Consider the following 27,883-nt stretch of genomic DNA (forward strand, 5'->3'; position numbering starts at 1 on the left):
ATGCACCAGCAGCAAGTATTAACAAGTTGGAGCACTGAACGTTCTCGTGTTTCCATGCGCAGCGTTACGACGACCATCACAACCAGAGCCTGGTGGCGAAGCTATTCTGGATGCCTACTTCGTTCGACTGGAGCTTCGTCGTCATCTGGATGATCGCCATGGGAACAGTGGTCGGCGGCGCCTATTGGTCCGGCGTGGTGCAGCTCTCGCAGTGAGTACTCCTCGCTGGCACGGCTAGATGAGAAGAAAAATACGATGGCTTCGAATGAGAAGAAAAATACGATGGCTTTTGCCTTCGAGTCGTCTTACGCAAATGCAGAGCAGACCGTGTGACTTCTTGAATTCTCAGCAGCTCTCTTGATACGATAGTCGCACTGATGCACACACCTACATGTCCATTTCTACCCTGAATTTGTTGGAAAGAGAACAACGTGAGCCTTGTCACTGGTTTTGACACCATACTAATCATTTAGTACGTCAGAATATGAAAGCGTGAAGCCTTAGGGCTTGAACTTCGGGCTTGCCTTAAGTTCAAGGAGCGAAAAGGAAGTACATAAGAGGGTGCTCAATTATTCGAAATTCAACTATCTCAAATTTTAAGTGCCACAGGCGCGGCGATGCTCTTACGGAATGATAAATTCGGAAATCTGCTGCAAAATTGAGAAATAGAGGTAAACGTGGAAGGCAGTTCAGCAGCTAGCTTTGGCGTCATTGATCTATGAAAACGCAATCCAAACTAAATTGTGAACGCGCAAATTGGGGAACCACTAGTGAACAGGCCGTCTTCCTCCTCCTTCTGTTTTAACGCGATAGCGTTAGAGAGCTCGTGTCGCAGAAATTCCGCCGTCGGCGTCGGCACCGTTGGTTGTGAGCGAAAAATCGTCCGTGACCGAAAAATCGAGAAAGAAGCAAATAAAATAACGAATAATATCTTTGGTGCCATTGAGGATCGAACCCGGGCCGTTCGCGTGGCAAGCAGGTGTCCTTCCACAAAGCCACGATGTTACTTGCAGCTGCTTCGGAAAAAAACACTACATAAATGCCATGTAGTGGAAGGAGTCTCCTAATGCATATTGTTCGGCAGGTGTCACGACGAAAACGAGCCCATTCGGCGATTTGTAGGCGCATTTGGGAGGCCATCAAACTACGTCGAAAAAGGCCGGGATAGTGCAGCCATCGCCGCTAAAAACACACACGAACTTTCAAACAAAAATGGACAACTATATCCATCTAGCGGAAAACATATCAAGCTAACGCCGGCTTGCAGAGGCGTTGATCAAGCAAACAGCAAACTCTAGATAATGTGCTGCAATCTGTGAGGCATTGTGAGACTCTTCATGACCTCTGCAATGGCGAGCGCGCGGCGTATATCTTGGAGGCCATGCGAATCTTGCTTTAGATCAAAAACATGTACCATTCGCGCGCGCGCGTGTGTCTGTCTGTGTGCGTGTGTGTGTGTGTAACAATACGCACTAATTAGTATGCACTTAGTGGTTGAAGTGCGCACTAGGGGTCGGATTTCGCTGACACGTTCAACTCTTAAAGGCGAAGCTTAAGTGTCCCCTAATTTTTTGTCTACATGGCGAACGTCCCCTTTCGTTTATGTCCAGATATCGACCAAGTCATCATTGGACTCTATTAGCGTTGGTGTAAAACATTGTGGTATTTCAGTGCTTCCAGTATTGAAGTAGTGTTTGTTTTGTTGCTTTTGTTGCTCGTTGTACCCGAGATTGCGTGACCAAGCCGGGTCACCGAGACGACGGCTAGGCCGCTTAAAAAGAATTGGGCCGCAATATCGGAGACGCCTGTTCCACTATTATGTCACTGGGCCGCTCTGGTAGGCGGCGTGACGAAGTTCTTACTGGAGTTTGCCGGCACGTGCAGGAATCTGTACTAATTGCGCTATTGCCGCAAATGCCTCGAGTATCTTGTAGAAATGCGAGTTTTAGGATTTGACGTGTCAAACCCCCCTTATTACTCTAATAAACGCCGTAATGGGAGAACTCAGTTCAGCTTTTATTGCTCGGATTTCCTTTTTCACGTCTACCTAAATCTCACGTCTAACTGCACAACCATTATTGCAGTTTGACCCCGCCGAAATGCGTCCGCGGTGGCCGCCAATCGAACACGCTCCCTTGAGCTCTTTCCAGCGCAATAACATAGCTGCTACGCCACCACGAAGGGTACATACAAGACGGGTACGAACAAGTCCAGGAGAATACAGAGGCTTCAAGTGATGAAACGTTGTCGGACAGGATGCGTCGCTGGCTTCACAGACGTTTCCTGTTCGGCGATATTTCATTGCGACGGGCGTAGTACACTTTTTGCGGAAGAAGCACCCGGCACCGTTGAATGCGAAGATGATTAAGTGCGAGCGAAATATACTAATATCCACTCCTGCGTACAGCTACACAAATCAGTCGCGAGTATCATTCACATCAGGGGCCTCAGACACGCGGCCCTCGGGCCTTTCACTAGCAGTCCGACCCGCACGTGACTGTCTTCGTCCCATAGTTCTTTTATTTTCTTAATAAGTATGTTCCTGAGCTACACATGCATGATTGGCTTCAAGCTTTTTTTTTCTTTTTTCATGAGGCAACCTATGCGGTCAGCATGTGCTAAAACATAACCTGGAACAAACACTCTTTATTTCAGAATTGGCGTCCGGATCTGGATTTCAATCATTCCGGAGATCAGCGTCGATGTTTCTCGAAACCTGACGTCAAATCCCCTTCAGAAATTACCAATGCATGAGATATTGGAAAGGCCATCTTTCAAATCACATGGCAATGTTAGCTGATATGCTGTTCAAACACCTATCTGTACACCCCCCCCCCCCTTTTTCTCTAACTTTCTTCAGTGCTCCGGTCCTTGCGGGAGGCTAAATTTCGTGACTACGGCCCGCTAGTTGAGGCGAATTTGAGATCCCTGGTTTACATAACTTGAACTAAAGTTGGGAAATGCTGCACTGCGTTGATGGTTGCGCTTGGGAAACCACATTTGTTTCATATTTATTTTTTTTAATAAAGGCGCGAGTTGGGCTTGCGGCTGCATAATTCTGACACACTGCAGCGCAAAAAACACACGGACGGAACACAAACGACGACGACGAGCGCAGACTTGCAACAGCTTTCACTGCAAAAAAAAGCACATATATCTGTGCTTTCTGACACAGACGTCGTCAACTACACATGCGTAGATACACCATGTCTTTATCGGTATGTAAGTTGTATGGATGACACGCTTACACACCCCTCCCTCAGATAGGGAATGCGTTCTGCTTCTGCGATTGCTCAAGTGATTCGCGTTTTGCTCTTCTTAATGGCAGACGTGTTGTTTAGGTCGGTTGAGAAATCCTGACAGCTTATGCAATGTCTAAGCTCTGCAGAATGACCGACCCGGAGGCAAGGATGCAGCATGTCTGTGGCACAAAGCACAGGCGGCCCTCTGTTTAATTCGGGGATAGGATGGTGTACAAAATTCCTTTAAAGTGCGGAAAAGTGTACGCTGCCCAAACTGGGAGATGCGTTAAGGATAGGTTAAGAGAGCATGCAAACAATGTGAAAAATGCGCGTAACGAAAATATTTTGAAAGTTTCCTGGCTAGCCATTGCATAACCTGTCAGGACTGCTCACCCGACCTAAACATGAGCATGTCTGTCACTGAGAAACGCGAATCACTTGAGAAATTTTAGAAGCAGAAGGCATTTCCTATCGTGGGGGAGGGGTGTGTAAGCGTGCCATCCATACAAGTTACAGGCAACGAGATGACCTACCTATACGCATGTTTGGTTGATGACGTGTGTATCGGACAGCACAGATACATGTGAAATTTCTTTTCCAGTGAAAGTTGTTGCTCTGCGCTCGTCGTCGTCGTTTGTGTTCCGTCCTATTTCTTGCGCTGCAGTGTGTCAGAATTATTTCTTGAACGTGAGGCTAAAACCGTCCCCTCTTAATGCCCTCGTAATGTTTGAAGGTTTCAAGGCGATGATATGGATGGAGATTTTAGGTTCTCAATTCATTTCACTTGACGCTAATATAAATGAGCTCTGCTGATTGGTTCAAAACGCTTTCGGGCGGAGGAAGCCAGTCGCAGGTGGCACAAGAAGCGCGGAATATTATTACAGGTGTGGCAAACTTTTGTCCTTCAGGCTCCCACCAGTTGACACAGAAGAAGCTGTTCAAAAAGGAGAAAGTGGAAGTCTCAACATGGAGTAGATCAACCGAAGGGACTCTTGCAGGGCTCACAATAACGCCTCAGCTTTCTTAACTGTGTCTGCAGTGTTTACACACAGGCTTAAATCTATAATACTATTGATGCTATCAACTTCAGTTGTAATCAAGGGCGCCTAACGCTTCCTCGTCTCGTCGCTAACGCAGGTACAAGCCCATGGTTCCCAAGCCGAAGAAGAAATCCCGGCGTGCAGTCAAAAGCCACCACCAAGCTTCCGAAGGAAACGCGAACAAGTGCGCTTTTGTTTTTCTTTTCCGCATCTCTCACTAGAGGACGTAAGGCAATGAATGAAAACATACACATTGACTACATACATTAGGCATTCGTAAGATGTTTTTGCGCTTCACTGGCTGCCATAATCATGTGTACAAGCGTAACAGAACAGCGCGTATTCTTTAGGTACATCCAATTTTACTAATTATGGTGACTTTGCTAGCTACCTCTGCGACATTCAGAATTAAATTAGCAAAACCTAATCTTCACTCCTTTACTCACATGGATGTTTAGATGTTATTTTTACCTAGGAGCGCGCAGTGCAAAGTGTGCACATGCTCGACATTTATTGGCTAGAACATTAGCAATCTCAGCGAGAGCTTTATGTCGGGCTAGTTGGTATTTTGACGTTAACTTTGTCGCATACCTATAGCGCAGACCCTATGTACAGGCCATCCCAGTTATCACGCAGCACGATGAAAAAAAAAAAAAGAACGTTGTTGCGCAGCAAGTCGAGTTTACAAGTATGAACCAACTAGTCTGCAAAGAAGTATTGCTGTTACGCGAAGCACTCCTAGTGCATATTGTTCCCAGTATACTGTAGTAGTCACTACAGTAAAACCTCGGTGTATGGATCAGGCTCGTACGAATTTCGGGGTGATACGAATTTTTCTGTGGTCCCGACCAATGCCCATTAGCCTGCAATGTATTGGAGTACGGTTGTTGCGAACCGATTTGCACCCCGCGGTGTTTGATACGAACGTACGCTAGCGCACAGGTACGAACAGGTGCTGCCCGCGCTGTCGCGGAAGACGCGGCAGTCACGCGCGGGCGCTGGCATGCGCGCTGCGCGACCATCAACGGTGCGTCGTTGCCTCCGAGATACTGCGCGCGAATCTTGGAGGTCTTTAGGCGCCTTCGCGTTTAGGTTACAGATGACATTGACGTTGCGCTTTTTTTTTTCCCCGAAGCGTTGACGCGTGCTCCTGTGCTAGAGGCAGCAGCGTCCTAGTACTGTGTTAACACGTGCCTGCCACGTCGATGCAAGCCATGTCCCCGCGATCAGACATTCTATGAAACATGACTGAAACTTGGGCTGCGGGTCCGTCATGAAGTCCCATTAAGGTGGACGAAGACCCCGTAAGACGAAGCGGACGGTCTTCGCGAAGGAGCTTGGCCTCTATCTATCGTGTGCAAAGCGCTTCTTAAATCACTTTAGCCGCAGTAGCTTTGGTGTCATGCAGAAAAGCGTAGTAAGATTAGGAAGGGGCTACTAGCGGTCATGGGGCACAACACATCTGCTTCATTAATTACGCACGCGCGCGTGCACCGTATATTTCTGAGTACAAGTATAATCGTTGACGTCTAAAAACTTTACTGGCAATCATTCAGAGCTGCTCATGACATCGCTGCGGCCCTGAGAAACACTGAATCAAAACGTATGCCAACTTTCTTTTGTCGCATACTAATTTTCCATGTTTTCTGGTGATATGAATTTCGGGTGATACGAATATTTTTGGTAACCCCGCGAGATTCGTATCACCGAGGTTTTACTGTACTAATATTTTCAATATTGAGGTTTAGTTCATTAGTCCTAATTATGTTCCTAACTCTACCAATTCCCACCTAATCCTTAAAATGTCAATCAGGCATGTGTAGCCATGTTCAAATGACACCTAACTGCGCTATTTTCAACAACGTACTAACAGCCTGCTCGCTTTTCTTGGCTAATAAATAAAGCCCGCGAAAACTGAAAATTGACTCGTAACTGCACTGCAGCGCGCATCAGGAAGGAGCGCCCCGAAACAGGCTCACTGTGGGGTAGCAAGTCGAGACTACGCTCCCACCTTTTGCGGGTGGGAGCGTAGTCACGTGTTATTATTCATATTTCGTAGGCTTTCTTTATCAGCCGGTAGAAATGAACACGTAATTAGTACGTTGCTCAAAATAGCGCCTGTTAGATGCCATTTGCGCATGTCTACATATCTCTCATTGACATTTTAATGATTAGGCGAGTACTTGTCGAGCTAGAAACATAATTAGGGCTAATTAACTAAGCCTCATTAACGAAAAAATATAGTAGTGGATACTACAGTATACTGGGAACAATATGCAACAGGTGTGCTGCGCGTAACGACATTCCTCCTCTTTTTTTCAATCGAGCTACGTGATAGCTGCGACGCCTTGTATTATTCTCACGCTACACGCATGCGCACCTCGTTCACCTTACGCAACAGCGCATCGTCCCTGGTGCACATTCCCCCCGACCGGGACTTCACGGAGAGCATGGTTGAGCTGGAGGAGGAGTTCACGGTGCCACTCTCCCCCAAGCTGGTCATCATGTTCGTCATCCACATGAGCGTCATGCTGCTCGTGCTCTATTACTTCTACCGGTACCTAGGTGAGACAGAACGATTCACTCTTGGATCTTTACATCGAGTGCATTCCCTCCGCACTCATGAAACCCACTTTGCTACGCGAGCGTGTGTTGCGGTATAGATGCATTCAGCATGCTAGACTCCTCAACATTAAAGGGACACTAAAGAGAAACAATTAATTGGTTTAGATTGATAAAGTGTGCTCGGAGAACTCTTGTGTAGTTTATTTCACCACCATATATGTTTATTATTAGAGGAGAAAACCAAGTTCAAAGTTTCATTTTTAAATTTCGCGCCGAACTTTGTAATTCGTGACGTACAAGATTTCAAAGAGCATTTAGCGTATTTTGGCGCCACTGGCTCGACGATGTTTCCACAAACTCGTTATGTCAAGTCTCTGGCCCCCTCAGAGGACAATGTACTTCGATTTAACCGACTAGGAACTACGTAAGCCCAAGCAGGTGCCGTCAAAAATATGTGACGTCACGGCAATGGTGCGACAATTCCACGGTAACGTCGCCACCTGTATTTTCTTTTTGCGCGTTTTCTCGTTTATTAAGCGTCTTCTCGCAGCAAGCGTAGTGTTTTTGGTATCGTGGAAGACTACTTTACTAATGCGAGAAAAATCGTTTTGCTCTTTAGTGTCCTTTAAGATTGAAATTCAATAGGTAGCTCATGAGCAGCCGGCAGTTTGTATGTCTACATTGTCCAGTTCAGAATTCATGGACTTGCTAGGAAGGTTGTGCTAATAGGGACTTGCTAATCACGTGCTCCTCCTTTTTTGAACCTGTATACATAATTCTGTCCATGTTCGAAATGATGTAAGCTGTTAGTTTGCGCATCACCCAGTGTTGTGTTTCGTTTTTATTCGGCCCTTGGTCTACCTGGCAGCGCATTACAAAGCTATGGACTTGGAAAAAAAGAAAAAAAAATCGCATAGATAACCTTAACCGCGAAGAGTATATGCCTGATATGTGCCGACAACAAGGCAATGTTCCGCAGTCTGGTGCAAGGAAATAATTCATTAAGTAGGACTCACAATTGAGCGAGTTCTATGGATCCATCATTAGGAAACTGCGCCACGAAATAAAGCGAAAATACTAGACAGTTATAGTTCAGCGGGTTTAGCGGAATAGCGGGAACGAAATGCGCATGCGCAGAATGCTAAACGTACCCGTAGCGTTTGCCGTACGGACGCTATTTTTCAGAGTTAGCGTTACCGTGTTTGCGTGGTTTGTTAACGTAGTGTACGTAAAACATGGCGGCGGTTTCGGACGCCCGCTTCGAAATGAATTTAGCGCTGATGTGGACCGATCCACTTCTTTCGTAGCAAACAACTGTGTAAAATGGCTTCGCTTGCCTTCAAGTAGCTTCGACGACAAAGTATTACGGATAATTTAGCGTAGTTTTTCAGATCGCTTCCCATTTTGAACGTTCCTATGCCTAACTAGAAGATCGGTGTAAACAAATCTGCGACAAAAATTTTCGCTCTTGGTGCATGGTTCATATTTAATTACGTTTACTGCTACTAAAAAAGTAGTAATATTGTGGCGTGCGGGGATACAGGCGAGAATTCTCGGTTTTATTTCTCTTCCCTTTTTTTCACGCGTTCACCCTCCACTAGGTGGCGCCACCGCCACAGCGTAAACGCTATCCCGCTATACTAAAACGCTCTGTCTGCAACAAACGTTATCGGCACGGTAACGCTATTCGCTAAACACCCGCTATCCCGCTAACGCTAAACTATAAGTGTCTACTGAGAACACACGAACACAAGCGCGTGTTCTCAGTGCTTTTGTCTTATTTTGCAGCGTCTTTTCATAATTATGTATAATCAGTGTGGCCAGTCTACCACTAAACCCTGTGCCCGTGCTCGTCTATCTAGGCTAATCCCCCCAGAGCGTACCATGACCATGTAAAAATGGGCTGGTGTGTATAGGGCGAGAACTACCAAGTTGATTAGCACCGCAATGTGTCAAAAAAATATTTCCGGTGTAACAATGCGACTTTCATAAACATGTGCATCCTAGTTGAATCAAAGGAAGTATTCTATGAATTTCGAAAACGAAACAAGTTGGTTTTACCTTTCTCAAGAGCTATTTACGGCTTAAACCGATTGCAGTACCAAGTGCCTAGGGCATTAAATGTTTTATATGCTTCCCATACTGAGTTGAGCACTATTACAAAAAGATGTTGAAATCGAATTTAATAAATAAAGGTGCATTTTTATAAACCATGTGTGCCGTTCGCACGTGCAGTCATGTTTCCTACCTTTTCCTATCTTTTTGTCTCCGCCGTTCGTACTCCTTACTTTATTTTTTTCTTAGCTGTGTTTTTTTTAATTTGTGTTCAGCTGAACAATGCCAATATTTGGTAATAAGAGAATACTTAGCATAATTTATGTATCTGCTCGTTATGATTATCTGCATCGATAAAGTTTTATGCGTTGACATAACTGTATTTTTTATATATTGTCACGTGGTCGTGACGTCGACGAAGACAGCAGCCGGCGTTTGCAGGATGAAACTGTTTATTTGGCCGAACTTGTGGCCGAGAAACTGAGAACTAGAACTACAGCAATACACGCTGTACAATGATAGCGGCGAACAGGGCGTCGTCCGTCGATCAACTGACCAGCGCTGAAGCGCGTCGGCATTTAAGCATGTGCCGTCGAATATTCCAGCGTTATCGCTGGCTGTCGTGCAAATTCTAGAATAAGCGCGAGTGTGCGCGTCTTGCGCGCAATCTTAACAAAACGATCTACAATGATCGCGAAGGCTCTGGAACAATGAGGCGCGGTTCGCGCTGAGCGTTGCTGACAGTCTTTGTGGCCGAAAACCGAATACAGCAAAAGTAATAAAGGAACGCACGTGGCAATGCCCCCCTCTGAAAAAGCATCGTCCCGATGCTTAAAACAGAACAGGCCGATGCATGCAACAATAAATAACAAGAATAAAGCAACAAAGTACAATAAACAATAAGCACAAGAAAGCACAATAATCAAGCAAAATGACAGTCCTCAGATTTGCTAACGCGCGTAATATGGTTTGAGGCGCACGACATGGACGACTTCAGGTCGTGCACGGCGCCGCTGAGAGTTCGTAATGCCGTCAGGGACAACCTCGTAGTCGAGTGCGCCGAGGCGTCGAAGTACCCTGTACGGTCCGAAGTATCGTCGAAGAAGCTTCTCACTGAGTCCCCGTCGGCGTATTGGCGTCCATACCCTACACGGTCACCGGGTTTGTATTCCATGTGGCGTCGTCGAAGGTTGTAGCGGCGGCTGTCAGTCATCTGCTGGTTCTTGATCCGTAGGCGGGCGAGCTGTCGTGCTTCTTCGGCGCGCTGTAAGTAAGCGGCGGCGTCGAGATTTTCTTCGTCGGTGACGTTGGGTAGCATGGCATCGAGCGTCGTTGCCGGGCTTCTTCCGTAGACCAACTTGTACGGCGTCATCTGCGTCGTTTCTTGGACGGCCGTGTTGTAAGCGAAGGTCACGTACGGAAGCACGGCGTCCCACGTCTTGTGCTCAACGTCGACATACATGGCCAGCATGTCGGCGATGGTCTTATTTAGGCGCTCGGTGAGGCCATTGGTCTGAGGGTGGTAGGCAGTGGTCCGGCGGTGGCTTGTCTGGCTGTGCCTCAAGATCGCCTGAGTTAGTTCCGCAGTAAACGCCGTACCTCTGTCGGTGATCAGGACCTCTGGGGCGCCATGACGCAGAACGATGTCTTCAACGAAGAACTTCGCTACCTCGGCGGCACTGCCTCTAGGTAGGGCCCTTGTTTCGGCGTAACGGGTCAGGTAGTCGGTAGCTACGATGATCCACTTATTACCACTAGTCGACGTTGGGAACGGTCCCAGGAGGTCCATCCCGATCTGCTGGAACGGTCGCCGAGGTGGCTCGATCGGCTGAAGAAAGCCCGCTGGTCTTGTTGGCGGTGTCTTCTAGCGCGAAATACACGTGCCGTAGTTTGTCTTCACTTGTCCAATTGTTGAAAACGGCGACCCGGTCGTACCTTTCCAGCCAGCTCTCTGGATCTTCGACCGACGACCCGTGGAAGGTTGGCGGCTCCCGGGGCTGATGCAGCCGGATCGATGTTGGAGCTACTGGGTCGGTCATCGTTACAGTCGAGGTCACGGCGTTAGGTTGCCTGGCGTTGCCGGGAAGAGGTCCGTACTCTGGCTTTAGTCCTTGCTGCCGGCGGCTAGTTCGACGATCCGGGTTTTCTTTGCCGTCGTCCTCCTCGCGGCTTGGGCTTGGGTCAGCGCTTCGCGGGGGCGTCCGGATCATGGAAGCAGCAGCACCTCCACCAGATGTCACGTGGTCGTGACGTCGACGAAGACAGCAGCCGGCGTTTGCAGGATGAAACTGTTTATTGGCCGAACTTGTGGCCGAGAAACTGAGAACTAGAACTACAGCAATACACGCTGTACAATGATAGCGGCGAACAGGGCGTCGTCCGTCGATCAACTGACCAGCGCTGAAGCGCGTCGGCATTTAAGCATGTGCCGTCGAATATTCCAGCGTTATCGCTGGCTGTCGTGCAAATTCTAGAATAAGCGCGAGTGTGCGCGTCTTGCGCGCAATCTTAACAAAACGATCTACAATGATCGCGAAGGCTCTGGAACAATGAGGCGCGGTTCGCGCTGGGCGTTGCTGACAGTCTTTGTGGCCGAAAACCGAATACAGCAAAAGTAATAAAGGAACGCACGTGGCAATATTTACGTCTCTATATATGCAGATGCAAATGTACGGATATAAGTATGTGCAAATGTTGTATGTGAATAGATGTGGATATTAATGTGTACATGTATATACTGGAATATGTACAGATTTATATCCGTAGATGTGAGTACAGAAGTGTGTAGAATATGTATTATATTTTTTTTATATTTATATATGCTGTATTGTGGTTGTCAAACCAAGAGGGGAGGAACCCCGTCAAGCTGCTGTTGTGCAGCTTTTTGTTCCTTGCCCTTGCCTTTTATTGTTTGTTTGTTTTTTGTTTTTGCTGTAAAAAAAAGGAAAATGCGAAATTAACTTGAAACTTGAAACAATAGACATTTTTCTACTTTCTTAACTTGAGACGTACTGTAAGTGCCTGATGCGAAGTGTTGCTGTTGTTTATGCTTTTGAAACGCTTCAGCCAGATTCGAAGAATCATGCGTGTACAGCATTCTATTCCGTGCATTTTAGAATGTGCGACTTGGACACATTTATGTTACGTGAAGTGTCAGGCAGCTTTGTTCTAAGTCGAATGTAGCATTTTCACATTGCTGGAACAATCTGTTTCAACCTTCTGGTGCCTAACATTTAGCTTTCCGTTTTTCTTTTCTTTTTATTTCAGTTCACCTGATCGTCATAATGTTCGCCCTAGCATCAGCAGCAGCCCTCCTGTCTTGCTTGGAGCCGCTCGTCAACCGGATCAACCTTTGGACGTCAAAGTATGAAATTAAGTCTGCACCAAATCCCAGCACAATTTTTACAGGAGACACCTACAGCTCTAACCGACAGGCAGTGAACTTTGTTAACATGGCTGCGAACAATTGTCGTAGAAGTTACCTCTAGAGGAGAATTTTAATGGTGCTTGTGGTTTCCGTTCCTTTTGTCACGAAGTTGAAAGTTGTAAGTTAGAAACGACGCGCAGCACTAATTCGCGGCCGCGAACTGTGTGCGGTCCTTGTCGCTTGAAGTACCACTGCTTCGTACTGCTCGCTCAATTACGATGCCCTGCACTGAGAACAGTTTGTTGCAGATAACTAGTCGGAACTAACAGGACACTGCCGGCTGGCTTCAAGTAAACGCGACAACTATTAAACATCTGAGAATAAATCAACGCATGAAAGTATAGGAAATCTAGAGGCGACCCTAACCTTTGTCTTAGGTGTCTGATAGTGGCAATCGCACGTAGGCGTTCGTGTGCCCAGATGTCTTCATTACTTGGGTTATCTTTGTGCTTCGCGCGCTACCGAAGCGGATCCCGGAGGCCACTTGGAAAGGAGCGCGTGCTTGAGATCTTCTCCGCCAGGTGTCGCAACAATCTAGGGTGTTCACAATCTTTCATTTAACTCAAATTTTCATTAACTATCCTGACAATCAAGTGGTCCTTATCTTAAGTAAAGCTGTGCCCCGATATTATATGTACCAACTGGAACCAGGGCCACCGATATCTATTTTTTAGAACAATTTTTTTGAATATTCGGAAAACCGGAAGAGCTCGACCGGAAGTGCGTGGAAGAAACAAGAGCGTCACCCGTTGCTCGCGCCTTTAAAGGGCGCAATATCCAATGTTGACGGGACACCCTGCCTATTGAAACCTTGACATGGGTATTGCAGGGTGCCCAAGCAGCTGGCGTTTTGCTGCCAGACGCCCATGGAGTGGCGAGAGGTGGCGCTGTTCGTCGTCTCGTTCGGCGTGGCGCTGGCCTGGTTAATACTGCGCAACAACGACACCGTAGGGTGGGCCCTGCAAGATATGCTTGGCATTGCCTTCTGCATCAACATGCTCAAGTCTATACATCTGCCAAACCTCAAGGTGCGCATACCCGTTGCGACTTGGCAATGCGGGTTTCCATTCAGCGATAAAGAACGTCACTATAGGGAGGGCTTGGGTGAAAATAGGCAATTATCGAATAGGGCTCGTAGCGTCAAGGTTGCTTGGATACGTACGCTATTTTCTACCGTGAGAACCCTAGCGTATAACGCATGCGCAGCGGCAACAAACGCCAACGCAGAACTTTGCGCACGCTAATATAAAGCTACCTGTAATATAATGCGCTGACAGCTTGCATGCGACTAAAATAAGAGTCTACACTTATGAAGGGTGACGTTGTCCACTTTCTGTGACACTGACTACAACGCATCCTTTTAATCAGTGCTTAGTGACAAGTAATCTAGTAATGTCCAGTCATCTAAATTAACCCTGAGTCATCCCCTATACACCGTTGCCTGTGGGCAACTGTTGCATGCAGCCCCGCCACGGTGGTCTAGTGGTTATGGCGCTCGACTGCTGACCCGAAGATCGCGGGATCGAATACTGGCTGTGGCGGCTGCATTTTCGATGGAGGCGAAAATGTTTGAGGCCCGTGTACTTACGTTTAGGTGCACGTTAAAGAACCCCCAGATGATCGAAATCTCCGGAGCCCTCCACTACGGCGTCTCTCATAAGCATATCGTGGTTTTGAGACGTTAAACACCAGATATTATTATATTATAACCGTTGCATGCAGGTTCGAGACAATATAGAATTTCATAATGGAACAGCAGCGCAACCACACACGGACAGAAGAAAGAAGGCACACGAAACACTTCTGTCCGTGCGTGGCTGCGCTGCCGTTCCAATATGAAGTACGACCAACTAGCCCAAGTTTGTCTTACTGCATTATCCAATCCCGCATTACCTGCAGCTGTATTTATTCATGAAGCAGTAATGCTCAATCCGAGTTCGGCGCAGTAATTCTCTGCTCTGTTCGCCTCTTTTTTATCTGTATTCCACTGATATTTCCACAGATATATTTCAAAAGCCTTCCAGAGGAACTGATTGTGCGTGCTGCTGTTGCCGGTATCGTTTCAGCTGCTGGCCCTGCTTCTCTCCCTGCTGCTAGTGTACGACGTGTTCTTCGTCTTCATCACTCCTCTCCTTCGCGCGGTAAGAGCAGCGAATGGCGCTATCGACTCAACCCGTTGTGCCTTAAGCAAGATTTAAGCAGCATTCGTAGAAAGTGTATCCTTCCGGCAAATTTTCAGCTTAGTCATCTGGTGCTAAATGTAGGCTGACGCACGCATTTATCGCCAGACGACTACCACTTCATTACGTCCTACATGCTTCATTCACGGGCTATATGCCTCATTCAATAATCAAATGACGTGGAAAATATTTCAGCCATAACTCGAATGCCACACAGCAGGATGCGCACATCTGGTTCAGCCGCATGGCTGAACATTGAATTTAAACGCCGATAAACCCCTGTTTGTCACCTAATGACGAAGCACAGTTGGACATGTTTCACTGTCTGGTATGACCAGTGTGAAAAGGTCCAGCATTGATTGCGGAACGTTCAGGTGTAAAGTATGATTGCTTGTGTCCCATTCTGTTCGTGTAAATTGGCTTGAGATATATCCCATAACGCTATACGAGTCTAAAGGTGAAATGTAGAAAGCCTTCACCCTGTCAACGTTTCCCTCACGTTAACCTGGAACACAATCTAACAGTTCTACCAGAAATCCTCGCGGAGTGGCCCCCTTCTGGGCATCTTTCTGTCCCACAGAAGTAATCGTCATCTCACTTGTGTGCCTTCTTTTTTTTTTTCCTTTAACGCCGCGCACCCGCTACTTTCGGTTCACGAATGGTGTGCGCGCTATCAGCGTCATATAGCATTCTTGAAAGGAAAATGGCCAGCGCCGAGTGGCATGCAAACGCAAGCAATCCAGATGACGATTATTCTTGTGCTACATACAGATACCGCAAAGGATGTCATTTCTTTTAAGAGTGTGCTAACAATACTCATTGTAATTCACCAGGATTGGCCTAAATCGCGCGGGGGGGGGGGGGGGGAGAGGGCGGGGGGTCAGGGAGTCCTAACCGCAATTGTGTTCCGGCTGGGAGGGGCACACCTTGCAAGTGCCCCCCCCCCCCTTGGGATTTCTATTTCAAACATGATATATTTGAATTGTTTTACAGTTAACCATAGCGCATTTAACATTTTTCAACGGCTGTTTATTTTTGCGGTTTGTAGCTGTGTTCTATACACCTCAGCTGTGTGAGACTATACAAATAGCAACAACCGCTCGATCGTTTCAAAGACTGAATCGAACAATGCCTTACTCAAGCTGGGACCCCATGCTCGTTTCTTAAATTTTATTTCGAAGCATTATTTTAATTCTTAATAATAATAATAATAATAATAATAATAATAATAATAATAATAATAATAATAATAATAATAATAATAATAATATCTGGGGTTTAACGTCCCGAAACCACGATATGATTATGAGAGACGCCGTAGTGTAGGGCTCCGGAAATTTCGACCACCTGGGGTTCTTTAACGTGCACCTAAATCCAAGTACACGGGCCTCAAACACTTTCACCTCCTTAGAAAATGCAGCCGCCGAGGCCGGGATGCGATCCCGTGACCCTCGGTTCAGCAGCCCAGTGGCATAACCGCTAGACCACCGTGGCGGGGCTATTTTAATTCGTGTATAAATAAAAATACAAAGCCATACTTGCAAAAACAAAATGACCGCCATAGCAAGATGTGTGTCCCCCTTGTGATTTCTCTGGATTTACGCCACTAACTCACTCTATTTCTCTCAGTGTTGCCGCCCCGCCAAGGTGGTCTAGTGGTTATGGCGCTCGACTGCTGAACCGAAGGTCGTGGGATCGTATCTCGTCCGCGGCGGCTGCATTTTCGATGGAGGCGAGAATGTTTGAGGCCCGTGTACTTAGATTTAGGTGCACGTTAACGAACCACAGATCAATTAACTTTATTGATTGCCCTGCGAATTGGTGGGATGGGCCTGGATCTCGCCTAGGCTTCGGCCAAGGGTTGCTGGCCCTTGGCGGCTTCCTCGGCTCGCTGGACGGCCCAGAGTTGTTGCTCCAGGTCCGAGCTGAGCAACGCAGACTCCCAGCGCGCGCGGAGGCTGTCGCTGTTTAAGGCTGCATCACAGCTATTGTTTATTATATCATCCCCATAGTATGTGCTCTAAGGTGGCTCTAGAGTCACAATGTCTACACTTGTCTGTCGTGTATAAGTCTAGGTGTATTACATGCATGATAGCTGGACTCGGGTAGGATCGGGTTTGTAACTGCCGCCATTCGACAGACTGTTTCTTGCTTAATTTCCGGTGAGGCGGTGAGAATGTACGCCTCTGCAATCTATGGTGTACTGTAATTTCGTGAAATGTGGTCATTCTATCTTCCCACTCCCACTCATCGGTATTCCCTGAGACGGCACTAATCGATGCTCGGTCTGTAAGCCCTCGAGCCATGCGGTGCGCCGCCTCATTACTACCTTCTGATAGTGTGTGAGCGGGTGTCCATATGAGATGGACACTTTTTTCTTGATTATTACCGAGTTTTAGAATTTGAAGTGCTTCTGGGGAGATTCGGCCGTTTGCAAAGTTTCGTATCGCCGTTTGCGAATCACTGACGATCACGTCCGCTTGTGTTTGTGCTATGGCTAATGCGATAGCTATTTGCTCTGCGGTTTCTACGTGTGGCGTACTGACGGTAGCACTCGTCAAACATTTTTCCTCATAATTTATCACCACGGCTGTGTAGGCGCGCTTGTGTCTGTATCTAGCTGCATCTACGAATACGGTGTCGATGCTGTGACCAAATTTCTTTTGTATATCACGTGCTCTGCTTTCCTGTCTGCCCTGATGGTGGGCGGGATGCATATTCTTGGGTATAGGACGCACGGTTATCACGCCTCTAATATGCCTAGGCATATCTACTTTGACGCCATGTTGGGTGTGTGGTAAGTAATACTTAGCCGATCCAATATTTGCCTGCCTGTTTTAGTTTTGGATAGGCGTTCGTATTGTACGATGCGCTGTGCCTCGATTAGCTCATCCAGTGTATTGTGAAGACCTAGCTGCAGTAGACTATCGTTGCTAGTGGTGATGGAGAGTCCAATTGCTTGCTTGTATATTTTCCTGATTGAACAATCTAATTTGTATCTTTCTGATGAGTGCCATCGTAAGTATGATGCCACGTAAACTATTCTGCTTATTACAAATGTTTGGACTAGTCTAAGCAAATTGCCTTCTTTCATCCCGCTATATTTGTTGGCGGTGCGTTTAAGTAGCCGCATGATTTGAGACGTTACATCGTCTAATTTGCGTATGGTAAGTCTCTCCATTATGGCCGTTACTTTCAATAATGAGTCCAAACACTCTGATCCTGTCCACCTTGGGTATAGGTTTACCATCCGCCGTAGCGAGGTGAATTTCCAGGTTGTTCTTTTCCTCGTAATTGCGTGGTTTTCGGCCACGTCGTGATGGTTTATAAATGAGGAGCTCAGATTTGTCTGCCGCACACGCCAGCCCGGTTCCTGATAAGTATTGTTTGACTGTTTCTATCGCACGTTGTAATGTATTTTCAACTTGTCTATCACTGCCATCGCTCACCCATAAGGTAATATCGTCAGCATAGGTGGTATGATGGAGGTCATCGATTTCCTGTAGCTTTGCTGGTAAGCCAATCAGAGCAAGATTAAACAGCATCGGAGAGATTACTGACCCTTGGGGCGTTTCCGAGCTGTAGTTCCTCGGGCACAATGTCTCCTATCTTAATTCGTGCTTTTCGGTTAGTTAGGAAGTCTCGAATATAGGTGTATACTCGCTGGCCTAGGCCTAGCTCTGTTATTCTGTTTAATATTGTTTCGTGCGTAACACTGTCAAAAGCTTTCTTTAGGTCTAATCCTAGAATAGCTTTGGTGTTTCGACTTGTGTTATCTATGATTTCATGTTTAAGTTGGAGCATTGCATCCTGTGTCGACAACTTTCTCCGGAAGCCCAACATGTTCGGCAGAAGAACGTCGTTGTCCTCGAGATAGTTTGTTAGTCTTGTTAGGACAACGTGTTCCATAAGTTTTCACAGGCAGGAAGTGAGCGAGATGGGTCTCAAGTTCTCCAACTGTAGCCGCTTGCCTGGTTTAGGTATTAGAATTATCTGAGCCGTTTTCCATTGTTGTGGTATTATGCCTGAATAGCAGCAGTCGTTAATGTACTTGGTAAGTTGTTCTAGAGAAGCATCATCGAGATTTCTGTTCATCTTGTTTGTTATACCGTCAAGACCTGGAGCTGAATTGGTATTAACCTTTTGTAAAGCTGCTCTCAGCTCCGCTTCACTGATCTCTGCGTCTAGTTGTGCGTTTTTGGTGCCTGTGTAATGTGGGTGTATTGCTGGCTTATCCCGAGATAAATACCGTGCGGCTACCTCATCAATAAAATCTTCTTCGGTGTTTTCATATGCGTGTAATATTTTGTTTATGTTTTGTCTATACGTGGCTTTAGTGTCCTCGGGACTCAAAAGGTACCTCAGAAGGTTCCAAGTTCTGGATAGCCCTAACTGTTTATCCTTAGAGGTGCATGTTTCCTCCCATTGTTGTTTGCAGAGCTGTTGTGCGTATGTTTCTATGTCTCTGTTAAGCCGAGCTAGCCTTCGTCGGAGCATCCTGTTGTGTCTCTGGGTTTTCCATCTTCTCAGGAGACCTTGTTTTCCTTCCCACATATGTAAAAGTTTACTGTCTACCTGTTCCATTTGCGCTTCCTGGGGGATGACTTGTGTTGCTAAGTTAACATCCTGTTTAAGCTGCGTGCTCCAGTCCCCTATATCTGAGATAGTATTATCCTTTTCCTTGCGAATTTGTCTGAGTTTGTCCCAGTCTACAATTTTGAGCTGCTTGCCCTTAGACTTGCGTGGCCCTGCTTTTACAGTGATTTCGAGGATACTGTGATCGCTGCCTAGATCTTGTAGCGTGTTGAGCCGTTTTGCATCCTTAATGTTCTTGGTGAAGGTGAGATCTGGCGTAGTATCCACACTAACACTAGACCCTCGCCTCGTAGGAGCCAAAGGGTCTGTGATGAGGTGGTCGAAATTTCGGGAGCCCTCCACTACGGCGCCTCTCATAAATATATGGTTGTTTTGGGACGTTAGACCCCAGATATTATTATTATTATTATTATTATTATTATTATTATTATTATTATTATTATTATTATTATTATTATTATTATTATTATTATTATTATTATTATTATTATCTGAGTGTTGCAAGTTGGTAAGCCGCTTCTGGCTGTGTGCACCAGTTCGCAAAATATGTCTTTGTAGTTGTATGCAATTACGTTGACCTATTTACGAAACGAATCTGCTTTGCATATTTAACCCTCCCAGAACCGCGAGAGCGTAATGGTTGAAGTGGCGAAGGGCGGCAACCTCCAGGAGTCGCTCCCCATGGTGGTGCGCTTCCCGAGGCTCGTCAAGGGCAAATATCACACCTGTTTCCCGCGCAAATACTCCATGCTCGGCCTGGGAGATATCCTGGCGCCCGGTGAGCATCGCCCGTCAACACTCGATAACAGCGTTTCACGCGCCTAGCTATGCGCTCATAAATTAGGTGTGCGGTTCTCTTTTGATTTCTGTTCAATCGAAAGCAAGGAGGGGCATTAAGCTTGCTATCACAGAAAAACGAAAATTATATATGCTATATGAACATGCTCACACGTTCCGGCCACGATGGCCACGACTTTCATTCGCACCTGTCCTCTCAGCTGAATCTGATGTCTTTGTGAACGCGTGAACGCGTACTTGAATACGGGCACTATACCGAAATTCGAGGATACCGTAGTTGAGTGTCACACAGTGATGTGTGTGTGTCGCATGCTACTCCAAGCAATTACGCAAGCATCGCACAGCTATAGCTACAAATGACGTCAATAACATTGTCCGGTATCTGTAACAATCATTTTTAAAAGTTTGCAATCCGTTCGGATCTCATTTGAGGCTGTTAATTTAAGTTATACTGTTTCTATACGCAGGGCTTCTACTCTCTTACTGCCACGCGTTCGACCTTCTTTCCCTCGGAAGACGGTTGTACTTCTACATTTCATGCTTCGGTAAGTGAAAGTGCGGTGTACAACCCCACGTGTTCTGCGATTACGTATGCTTCAGTTTGACAGTACATTGATCAGCAGATCAGATTGCAAACGTAAACGCAAATTTCGGCCTCATAAAATCCAAGAAGGTTATACATTTGCAGTAAGTGCAGGGAAAGTGATACATTTTCAGCGATATCCGCTTGCTGTAGGACTGCTAAGAAACAAAGAAAAACAAGGTACTTTCAAGATATATGCGCTTGTGCTGTAGGTTTCTTCATCTCGTCCTACGTGTTTTCGCGCTATTTTCGTTGATCATCAAGATATATGCCTTTAACAAATGCTATGCCGTAGTAACAGACATGGTTGCGGTTATCAGCCAACAAAGACACGCAGCGCATTGATTTTTGCAGCCAGTCCATGCAGCCGTTGCCGTATTTCGTGTGCTCGCCGCAATATACTTGTCCCCGAGGCACAATAAAGCATCTAACAAATATGAAACAACGCTTTGTGCCTTATATCTTAATACGCGATGTACAGTCGTTGAAAATTCAGTGGAGTGCAGAAGGCAATCACGTGGAAGTGCCACTGCAATTAAGCAGCGTTTTGATTATAAAAGGGAGCGAAAAGATAAATCTTTGTCGCTTCTTTGCTTAAAATCGTTGCTTTTTATTCCGGCGCAAGAACGCATCTTTTTATTCCTGCCCTTCGCTTCGCTAGCTATCCCGAAAGGATGTTGATTGTCACTTTGTCTATTGGTTCCTCTGTCCAATACGTGATTACACGGATACTTCAACTTTTGGTTCAAACGCTAAGTGAACTGCCCGTGACGCCCAGTGCGGAATGACACGTGTGAGGTCTACCGCGTTCCACATTTTTCAACATGCTAAAACGCGCGAGGAATAGACACATTGCAAGACGTGTCCGGTGTCTTCTTGCAGCGTACGGTGTGGGCATGATCGTGACATTTCTGGCGCTGCACCTCATGCACATGGCCCAGCCAGCGTTGCTTTACCTGGTTCCGTGCACGCTCGTGCCCACCGTTGTCACCGCCTGGTACAAGGGGCACCTGTTCGCCATATGGAACGGGCTACGGGTGAGTGCGTACGCAAGCTGAACGCATAACTGATTATGCGATTCCAGCTGCTGCCTTCATCGTCGCAGTCTGTGTACCGTGTGTTTTGACATTGTTTGTGCCGCGTGGAGTGTATAGCGCAATTCAACCTACTTATGTGGATTAAATGAACAAAAATTAAAGAAACTGAAGTAGTAAGAGCAAAATTTTTTTAAAAAGCCAGGGAAGGTTACTTGCGACAAACATGGCTTAGGTGGATACGCAATGTTCCTCCTTCTGGAATACCTTCCACCCGACCGTACCCAACACCTGTACCACTTGTACCAAAAAATTTATGGGCATTTACCCGACACTTGAGATAACCGAAGTAGTGATAGTAAATAAACCAAGCAGACATCACAGTAAACATACAGATATGATAAGAAGGCATTATTTTTTTCGTTATTTTCGTCCGTTGTTGTACAAAGAAAAATCCCTTAATTGAGGAAAAATTCTGGTTTGATCATAAATTTCGCAAACGTCTACGGAGCGCCTAGCTCCTTCACTGTTCAGCGTTTCCTTAATCGCCACGTTTCCATAAAGCGTTCAATCTCCCCAGTCATCATAAGCAACCCTGCATTGAGCAGGAAAAAGACAGCAAGTTCTGAGCTTTACATGCAACAACCTTGATCTTATTATGCGACACGCTGTGGTGCACATCGGAATAATTTTTACCTGATACCGCGTCAACGAGCCGTATCGGCTTCCGCGGTCTGAGTGGAGCCTGTGACCTAGAGTCGAGGAAACAATGTGCAAGCCCGTAAACTATTCAGCTGAACATTAGCATCGTGACGCCATCTAAGAGCATTGGAGGCTAGCATACAGCGTCACGTGTCTCGTATAGCTTAGATTTTAGGCTTTCTTATTTCTTGTTTTCAGTATTGTCTCCTGCGAATCTTCGTATCTTCCTGACGCTTTGCAGAATATTGCGAGGGCTTCCTTGAAACAAATTCATTTCCGTCGAATCAAATTTCGCATAAGAAATGTTAATCCTTTTGTGTACTCTATGATCTGGAGATGCCTTCTGTGTAGTTCCCTTCGGGGTAACATTCTTTCGCGGTTATGTAAAAATAGTGCATCTGTTTGTCATTTCACGACACCAATAAAGGTAGCGTATATGCAGTTGCTGCCACCTAACGGCGAAAATCGCTGCATGAGGTGCATGAGGGGCGGCGTTACGACATGTACTCGATAGAGGGCGTAAAGAGTCCCTGGTGTGTAAAGTCCCTCTATCTATAGAAAACAAGCACTTTTAACTCACCCAAACACCACCTGTTCGTCAAGTTGTGCTGAATTTCAAAATATGCAAAGAAGAAAAATAAATGCCCTATGTTACTGCTGCTGTGGGGAACCCGCTCGGAATATGCTTCGGAAACACACGCGTTTTATTTCAATATTCAACGTGCTCCGGTGCTCGTTAAAGTTATTGTCCCTGTAGTTGATAACTGATGAGCAACTTAAGCCACAAATATTAATAATTTAGCGGTTCAAGCGAGCACCGAGTTCGGTTTCAGGCGCCCTCAATATGCACGGGAGCGAGCGGCGCGTCTGCTATCGCTGCTCCTTGGACCCCTCGAGAGGGCGCGCGTGTAGTTGTCGCTACCTTTATAAATATAGGGACCTTACTGGTGTGGAATCCTATTGGAGTATCGGCAGTATCGGTGAGCCTTGCCGAATTAGAACTTTTAATTCTGTCCAATGTGAGGACAAAGGAGCGGTACCCTGTGTCAGCATCTGTGATGTGGATTTTTTTTGTCGTAATTTTTTTCTGGTGCACCACTATTTCTACTTATTGTGCCCCCACATATATATTTATTATTCAAGTAACAGATAAGTTCTGAAAATGAGTAGGGTGCGATATTCTGCGCAATTTGTGCTCGTATTTAGTGAAATAAAATAAAATCCACGTGATTTACGCTTTTCATACCTACAGCCATGATGACCGTAGGTAGGAAAAAGGTAGCAGACAGCAAGCAACCACTGAAAATACATACTTGAAAGAAAAAAAAAAAACTGCGCGAAAATAGCATACGGGCACTCAAAGAGAATGAAATGCACTACTGGACGAGCACTCGTCCTGTGTCCCACGGCTAAAAACAAAAAGTTTCACTTATACATATATTCTTTATTTATTTATTTATTTATTTATTTATTTATTTATTTATTTATTTATTTATTTATTTATTTACTGTGACTGAGCACAATATCTTATACATAATTCCTCGCGTGGTGTATGTTCCTTTTTTTGGCTCCATGTAATTTCTGGACCACTCAGTGTTCCGGCCAGTCTTCAGTAGGCTTCCTTGTAGTACAAATAAAAGATGGGAAAAAGGCAGGCACACATTTGTCCTATCTTCTATTTGGGCTACAGGGGAACCTATACTGAAGATGTGTAAGCCCGCATCCCATCCCTCGTGTTCTGGATGAACGCCTTCTGGCGGGCCGCGCACGAGCGCGGAAAGGAGCGCGCACATAGACGGACTCCTGTTTATGTGCCTACACTTGTCTTCTTTATACGTAAGAATCTAAGCGCGTATCACCGAAAATTTCTTGCGCTGTACAAGTCATTGAAGAGAAAACTTGCACGAATCCTTAACATTCACGTATTACGGTGGTGGTCGCCAGTTCAGAAACGGAGTTTACGTATTGAAACGTTTCGTGAATTATTTCTCTAGTTATTTACTTTGATGCTATTTTTTGCTAATCTGCTAATTTCTTTTCCCCGGTTTTTTTCCTCAAAGATCTCTATCGTTTGGTAACATAGAAATTTGTTCGTTCCGAGGCTATTTATGAATCCTTTTATGCATCCTATATATTATGCAATGTACTTTCTGCTCCCCTCACCCTATGCATCTCTAGGGGCCAGTGAGGTACTCAGATAGATAGATAGATAGATAGATAGATAGATAGATAGATAGATAGATAGATAGATAGATAGATAGATAGATAGATAGATAGATAGATAGATAGATAGATAGATAGATAGATAGATAGATAGATAGATAGATAGATAGATAGATAGATAGATAGATAGATAGATAGATAGATAGATAGATAGATAGATAGATAGATAGATAGATAGATAGATAGATAGATAGATAGATAGATAGATAGATAGATAGATAGATAGATAGATAGATAGATAGATAGATAGATAGATAGATAGATAGATAGATAGATGGGTGGATACTGTAGATTCAACATCGAGTTGCCTCTTATGGTTCGTGTTCTTCACGCAGCTTCCCACCGCACCTCCGGCGTCGACAGCGGAGGCTGCAGACGACAAACGTTCTCCTCCGAAGAATGACCGTGACAAGACTCCCAACCAGTCGGAGAATGAAGAACTCATCCCCGAAGAACCCACTGATACGACGGGAGGGCGCCGCAAGAAATCCCGTCGTAGGAAAAGGTCGCGACGTACCTCTGAAAGTAAGACTGCAGAGCGTGAACCTAGCTTACGCATTCCTTCATTCAACTATCGTAAGGCAAGATATCATGGAAGTTTCAGGCGACGCGGTGCTACGCGGTGCGAAACTCGCAGTCTATCAAGTTGTCCTAGTAATATCGATTTCAGTGCTCGAAGCGTTTATCCTTTGTCATCGCCTTCCTATCAAGCAGATCCCCATAAAGCAGATTCCGAAATACCGATGTAAGAACTAATCGCTGATAAATATTTAAAAATATAGTACCTCGCAAGGTTCAGTGTTACGCGAAGCGGGTCAAGTTAAAAAAAAAAAACATGGTTTATTCTCAACGTTGAAGTGTACGGCTCACTCTTTTCACGGATACGCTGAAGACGAGAGACGCAGTACTTAAAGCTAAAGCGTATAATTAAATGAGGGGAGAAATTCGAAATGAAGAACCAGGGGCCTTTTCAACAAAGTAAAATAATCCACAAGTTTCTCTAACCAAGAACTCGAAATTATCACTAACATAGAACGCGAAGGGAAAGCATGCAACAATGGCAACTCATATAAATAGAAGATAGAAGAAATACATTGAAAATCTGCTTAGCAAATCGTAAAACTGAGAAAGAGCCTTGCGTAGACCTCGAATGTGCCCAAAAGCCAACAGTTTAAGAATGTAAATTAAGGTGGGCTAAAGCACAACTGCCTAACCGTAAAACGATTAGGCCAGACAACACCCCTATTGAACTCGTCGAGTCATTTACACCAGAAGAAATCGGTTTCAACAGTAAACTATGTCAACAAATTTGGGAGACAGAAAAGCGGCTAAAAGACTAGGCGAATAGTCTTTTTATCCCGCTGCTTAAAAACAGGTAGCACAAACGAACAAACTATAAAACCGTCGCCTTAACATGAATATAAGCAGAATACTACTCGAATTACTGCACGGTGCAGCCTTACATGGAGATAGACATGGAGTTGGTCATCCATATTCGTAGCGTGTATTAACTCGGCACATATAAGCAACACGACACACACGTAGAGGCAGGCAGACAGGCTCTAGAGGACACCTTTCAAGAACACGCTGTTCATTGCTGAGCAGGTAACAAGGAGTGGACCAGTGAAGGCATGCCGGAGGAAAGTCAAGTGAACTAAGCTGTGCTCTTGATGACAGGCGCAGCGAAAAGCCCCCGCGAGAGCGTCAAGGAAGTCGTGGCGGCCGAAGGCGACGACGCGGCCCATGATGCCGAACTGCTCGTTGCCGTCGAGCGCCTGATCATGCCGTCCCCCAGCGCGCTGCCAGCCAGTCCTCCACCAAGCGGGGTCGAAGACGTCGCCGGCGTCCGCAAGCGTTCGCCCACCACAGCAGCTCTTCATTGGGAGGAGCCGTTCTTCTGCGCCCAGGGCGGCAAGACGGTCGAAGTGGACGACCTGCCACCGAAGGCTACTGCGAGCCCGTTCCCACCCGCCTAGGGGGCTGACTGCGCAGCTGGGGCACGAGAGGCCGTCATCGACCGGGTTCGGCAGCCCCAACGAAATATATAATTCTATAATTTCTACTCCGCCTCATATTATTGGTACCAAACAGAAGCTAAGGCTTTTTACACACTGCATTTGAGGGGAGTCTCTGTCCATAGCAATAATTGCTGTAGTTTTACGCCCAAACCGCGATATCATTATGAGGGACACCACAGTGGAGGGTTCCGGAAATGTCCTATTCGTTAACGTACACCTACATCTAAGTGCACGGGCCTCTAGCATTTAGCCTCCATCAAAATGCAGCCTCCAAGGCCGGGATTCGATTCCGCGACCTCCAGGTCAGCAGCCGAGCACCAAGGCCACTAGACCACCACAGCGGGTTTACGCTATGTCCACGCTATGTCCACTGACACGTAATGTTTGTTTTTGTTTTCAGTGCCACGGGCACCAGTGAGCACAGCTGGCGAGATCGTGTGAGCACGGCTGGTGCGGTAGCAACGCTGAGGTGAAACTACGCATACAGTGCGGAGCAGAGCTAATACTGCAACAGTGCCGCCAACCGGATGGCGAAGCGGCACCAGTGTACTTAGATCGTGCACTGGCGCCGTGTAAGCGGGATGCCCAAACCACCGAAACATTGAAGAGCCAGAAAAAACACTCGGAAAAGTCGTCGGTGGGGCAGCACGCGACCATCACTTAAGCGTCGAGCCTGTCAACGAGAGAAACACTTCCAGATTGACGTACAACTTTTACTGAAAAGAAAAACCTGAATATCTCGTGGGCACCTCCATAGTCCAATTTAGAAAGGGTAGTCTTCTTCGCCCGACCACCCCTTTAAGCGTGCCGCGCAAGGAGCCGAACAAGCAGGCTGCACCGTGCCGAGACGGTTTGCTCCGTGCATATGGTTTGTACTCAAGGCGCCTTGGTGTGGTAGTAATGAGACATGGCCGGCCGCTTTCGTTTTTAAAGACGATAGTCTTTCTCGGGGAACTTACCCCCGTATTCAGAAACGCTCCTTGACTTGAACTTGACTTGCCACCGCCTTCAACGTGTTTCGAACGCGCTGTCTTTAGGCGGTGCCAAGGCCGCACAAACGCGTTTCAAACGCACTGCCTTGAGGCGGTGGCAAGCCAAGTTCAAGTGAAGGAGCGTTTCTGAATACGGGGGTTAAACGCAGAAATTTTGGTCTGTCTTTCTGTCTTTCTATTTGTCGGCACGTCACTCGATTCAGCCACCCGGCCAAAGTTGAACCACTTGCCCAAGGGCCAGCCATCTTGAACGGCTGACTAGGTTCATACTTGTGTACATTGTTGATCAAAAAGCAAACATTACGCATATCTGAGGCACAACGTTACTAGGTAAGTATTAGATGGTCTGTTCCTTTAATAGAAAATACATAGATACGTAATTCTAGAGACCCTAGTATCTTAAGCTGCGCTGAAAATGCGACTGCGCC

General features: G+C 46.2%; 1 protein-coding gene across 1 annotated transcript; it reads left to right on the forward strand.

The window, feature by feature from the left end:
* Positions 1-26,487, forward strand: LOC119391675 (signal peptide peptidase-like 2B). The gene is made up of 11 exons (XM_049415366.1): positions 1-15; positions 63-211; positions 6,684-6,847; positions 12,170-12,266; positions 13,159-13,357; positions 14,396-14,470; positions 19,727-19,883; positions 20,371-20,448; positions 21,369-21,523; positions 24,781-24,970; positions 26,123-26,487. Exons 1-11 carry the CDS (start codon positions 1-3, stop codon positions 26,419-26,421), a joined length of 1,578 nt encoding a protein of 525 aa, XP_049271323.1. The 3' UTR covers positions 26,422-26,487.
* Positions 26,488-27,883: the final 1,396 nt, after the last annotated feature.

The sequence above is a fragment of the Rhipicephalus sanguineus genome, chromosome 4, assembly GCF_013339695.2.
Source record: "Rhipicephalus sanguineus isolate Rsan-2018 chromosome 4, BIME_Rsan_1.4, whole genome shotgun sequence".
NCBI classification, from domain to species: Eukaryota; Metazoa; Arthropoda; class Arachnida; order Ixodida; family Ixodidae; genus Rhipicephalus; species Rhipicephalus sanguineus.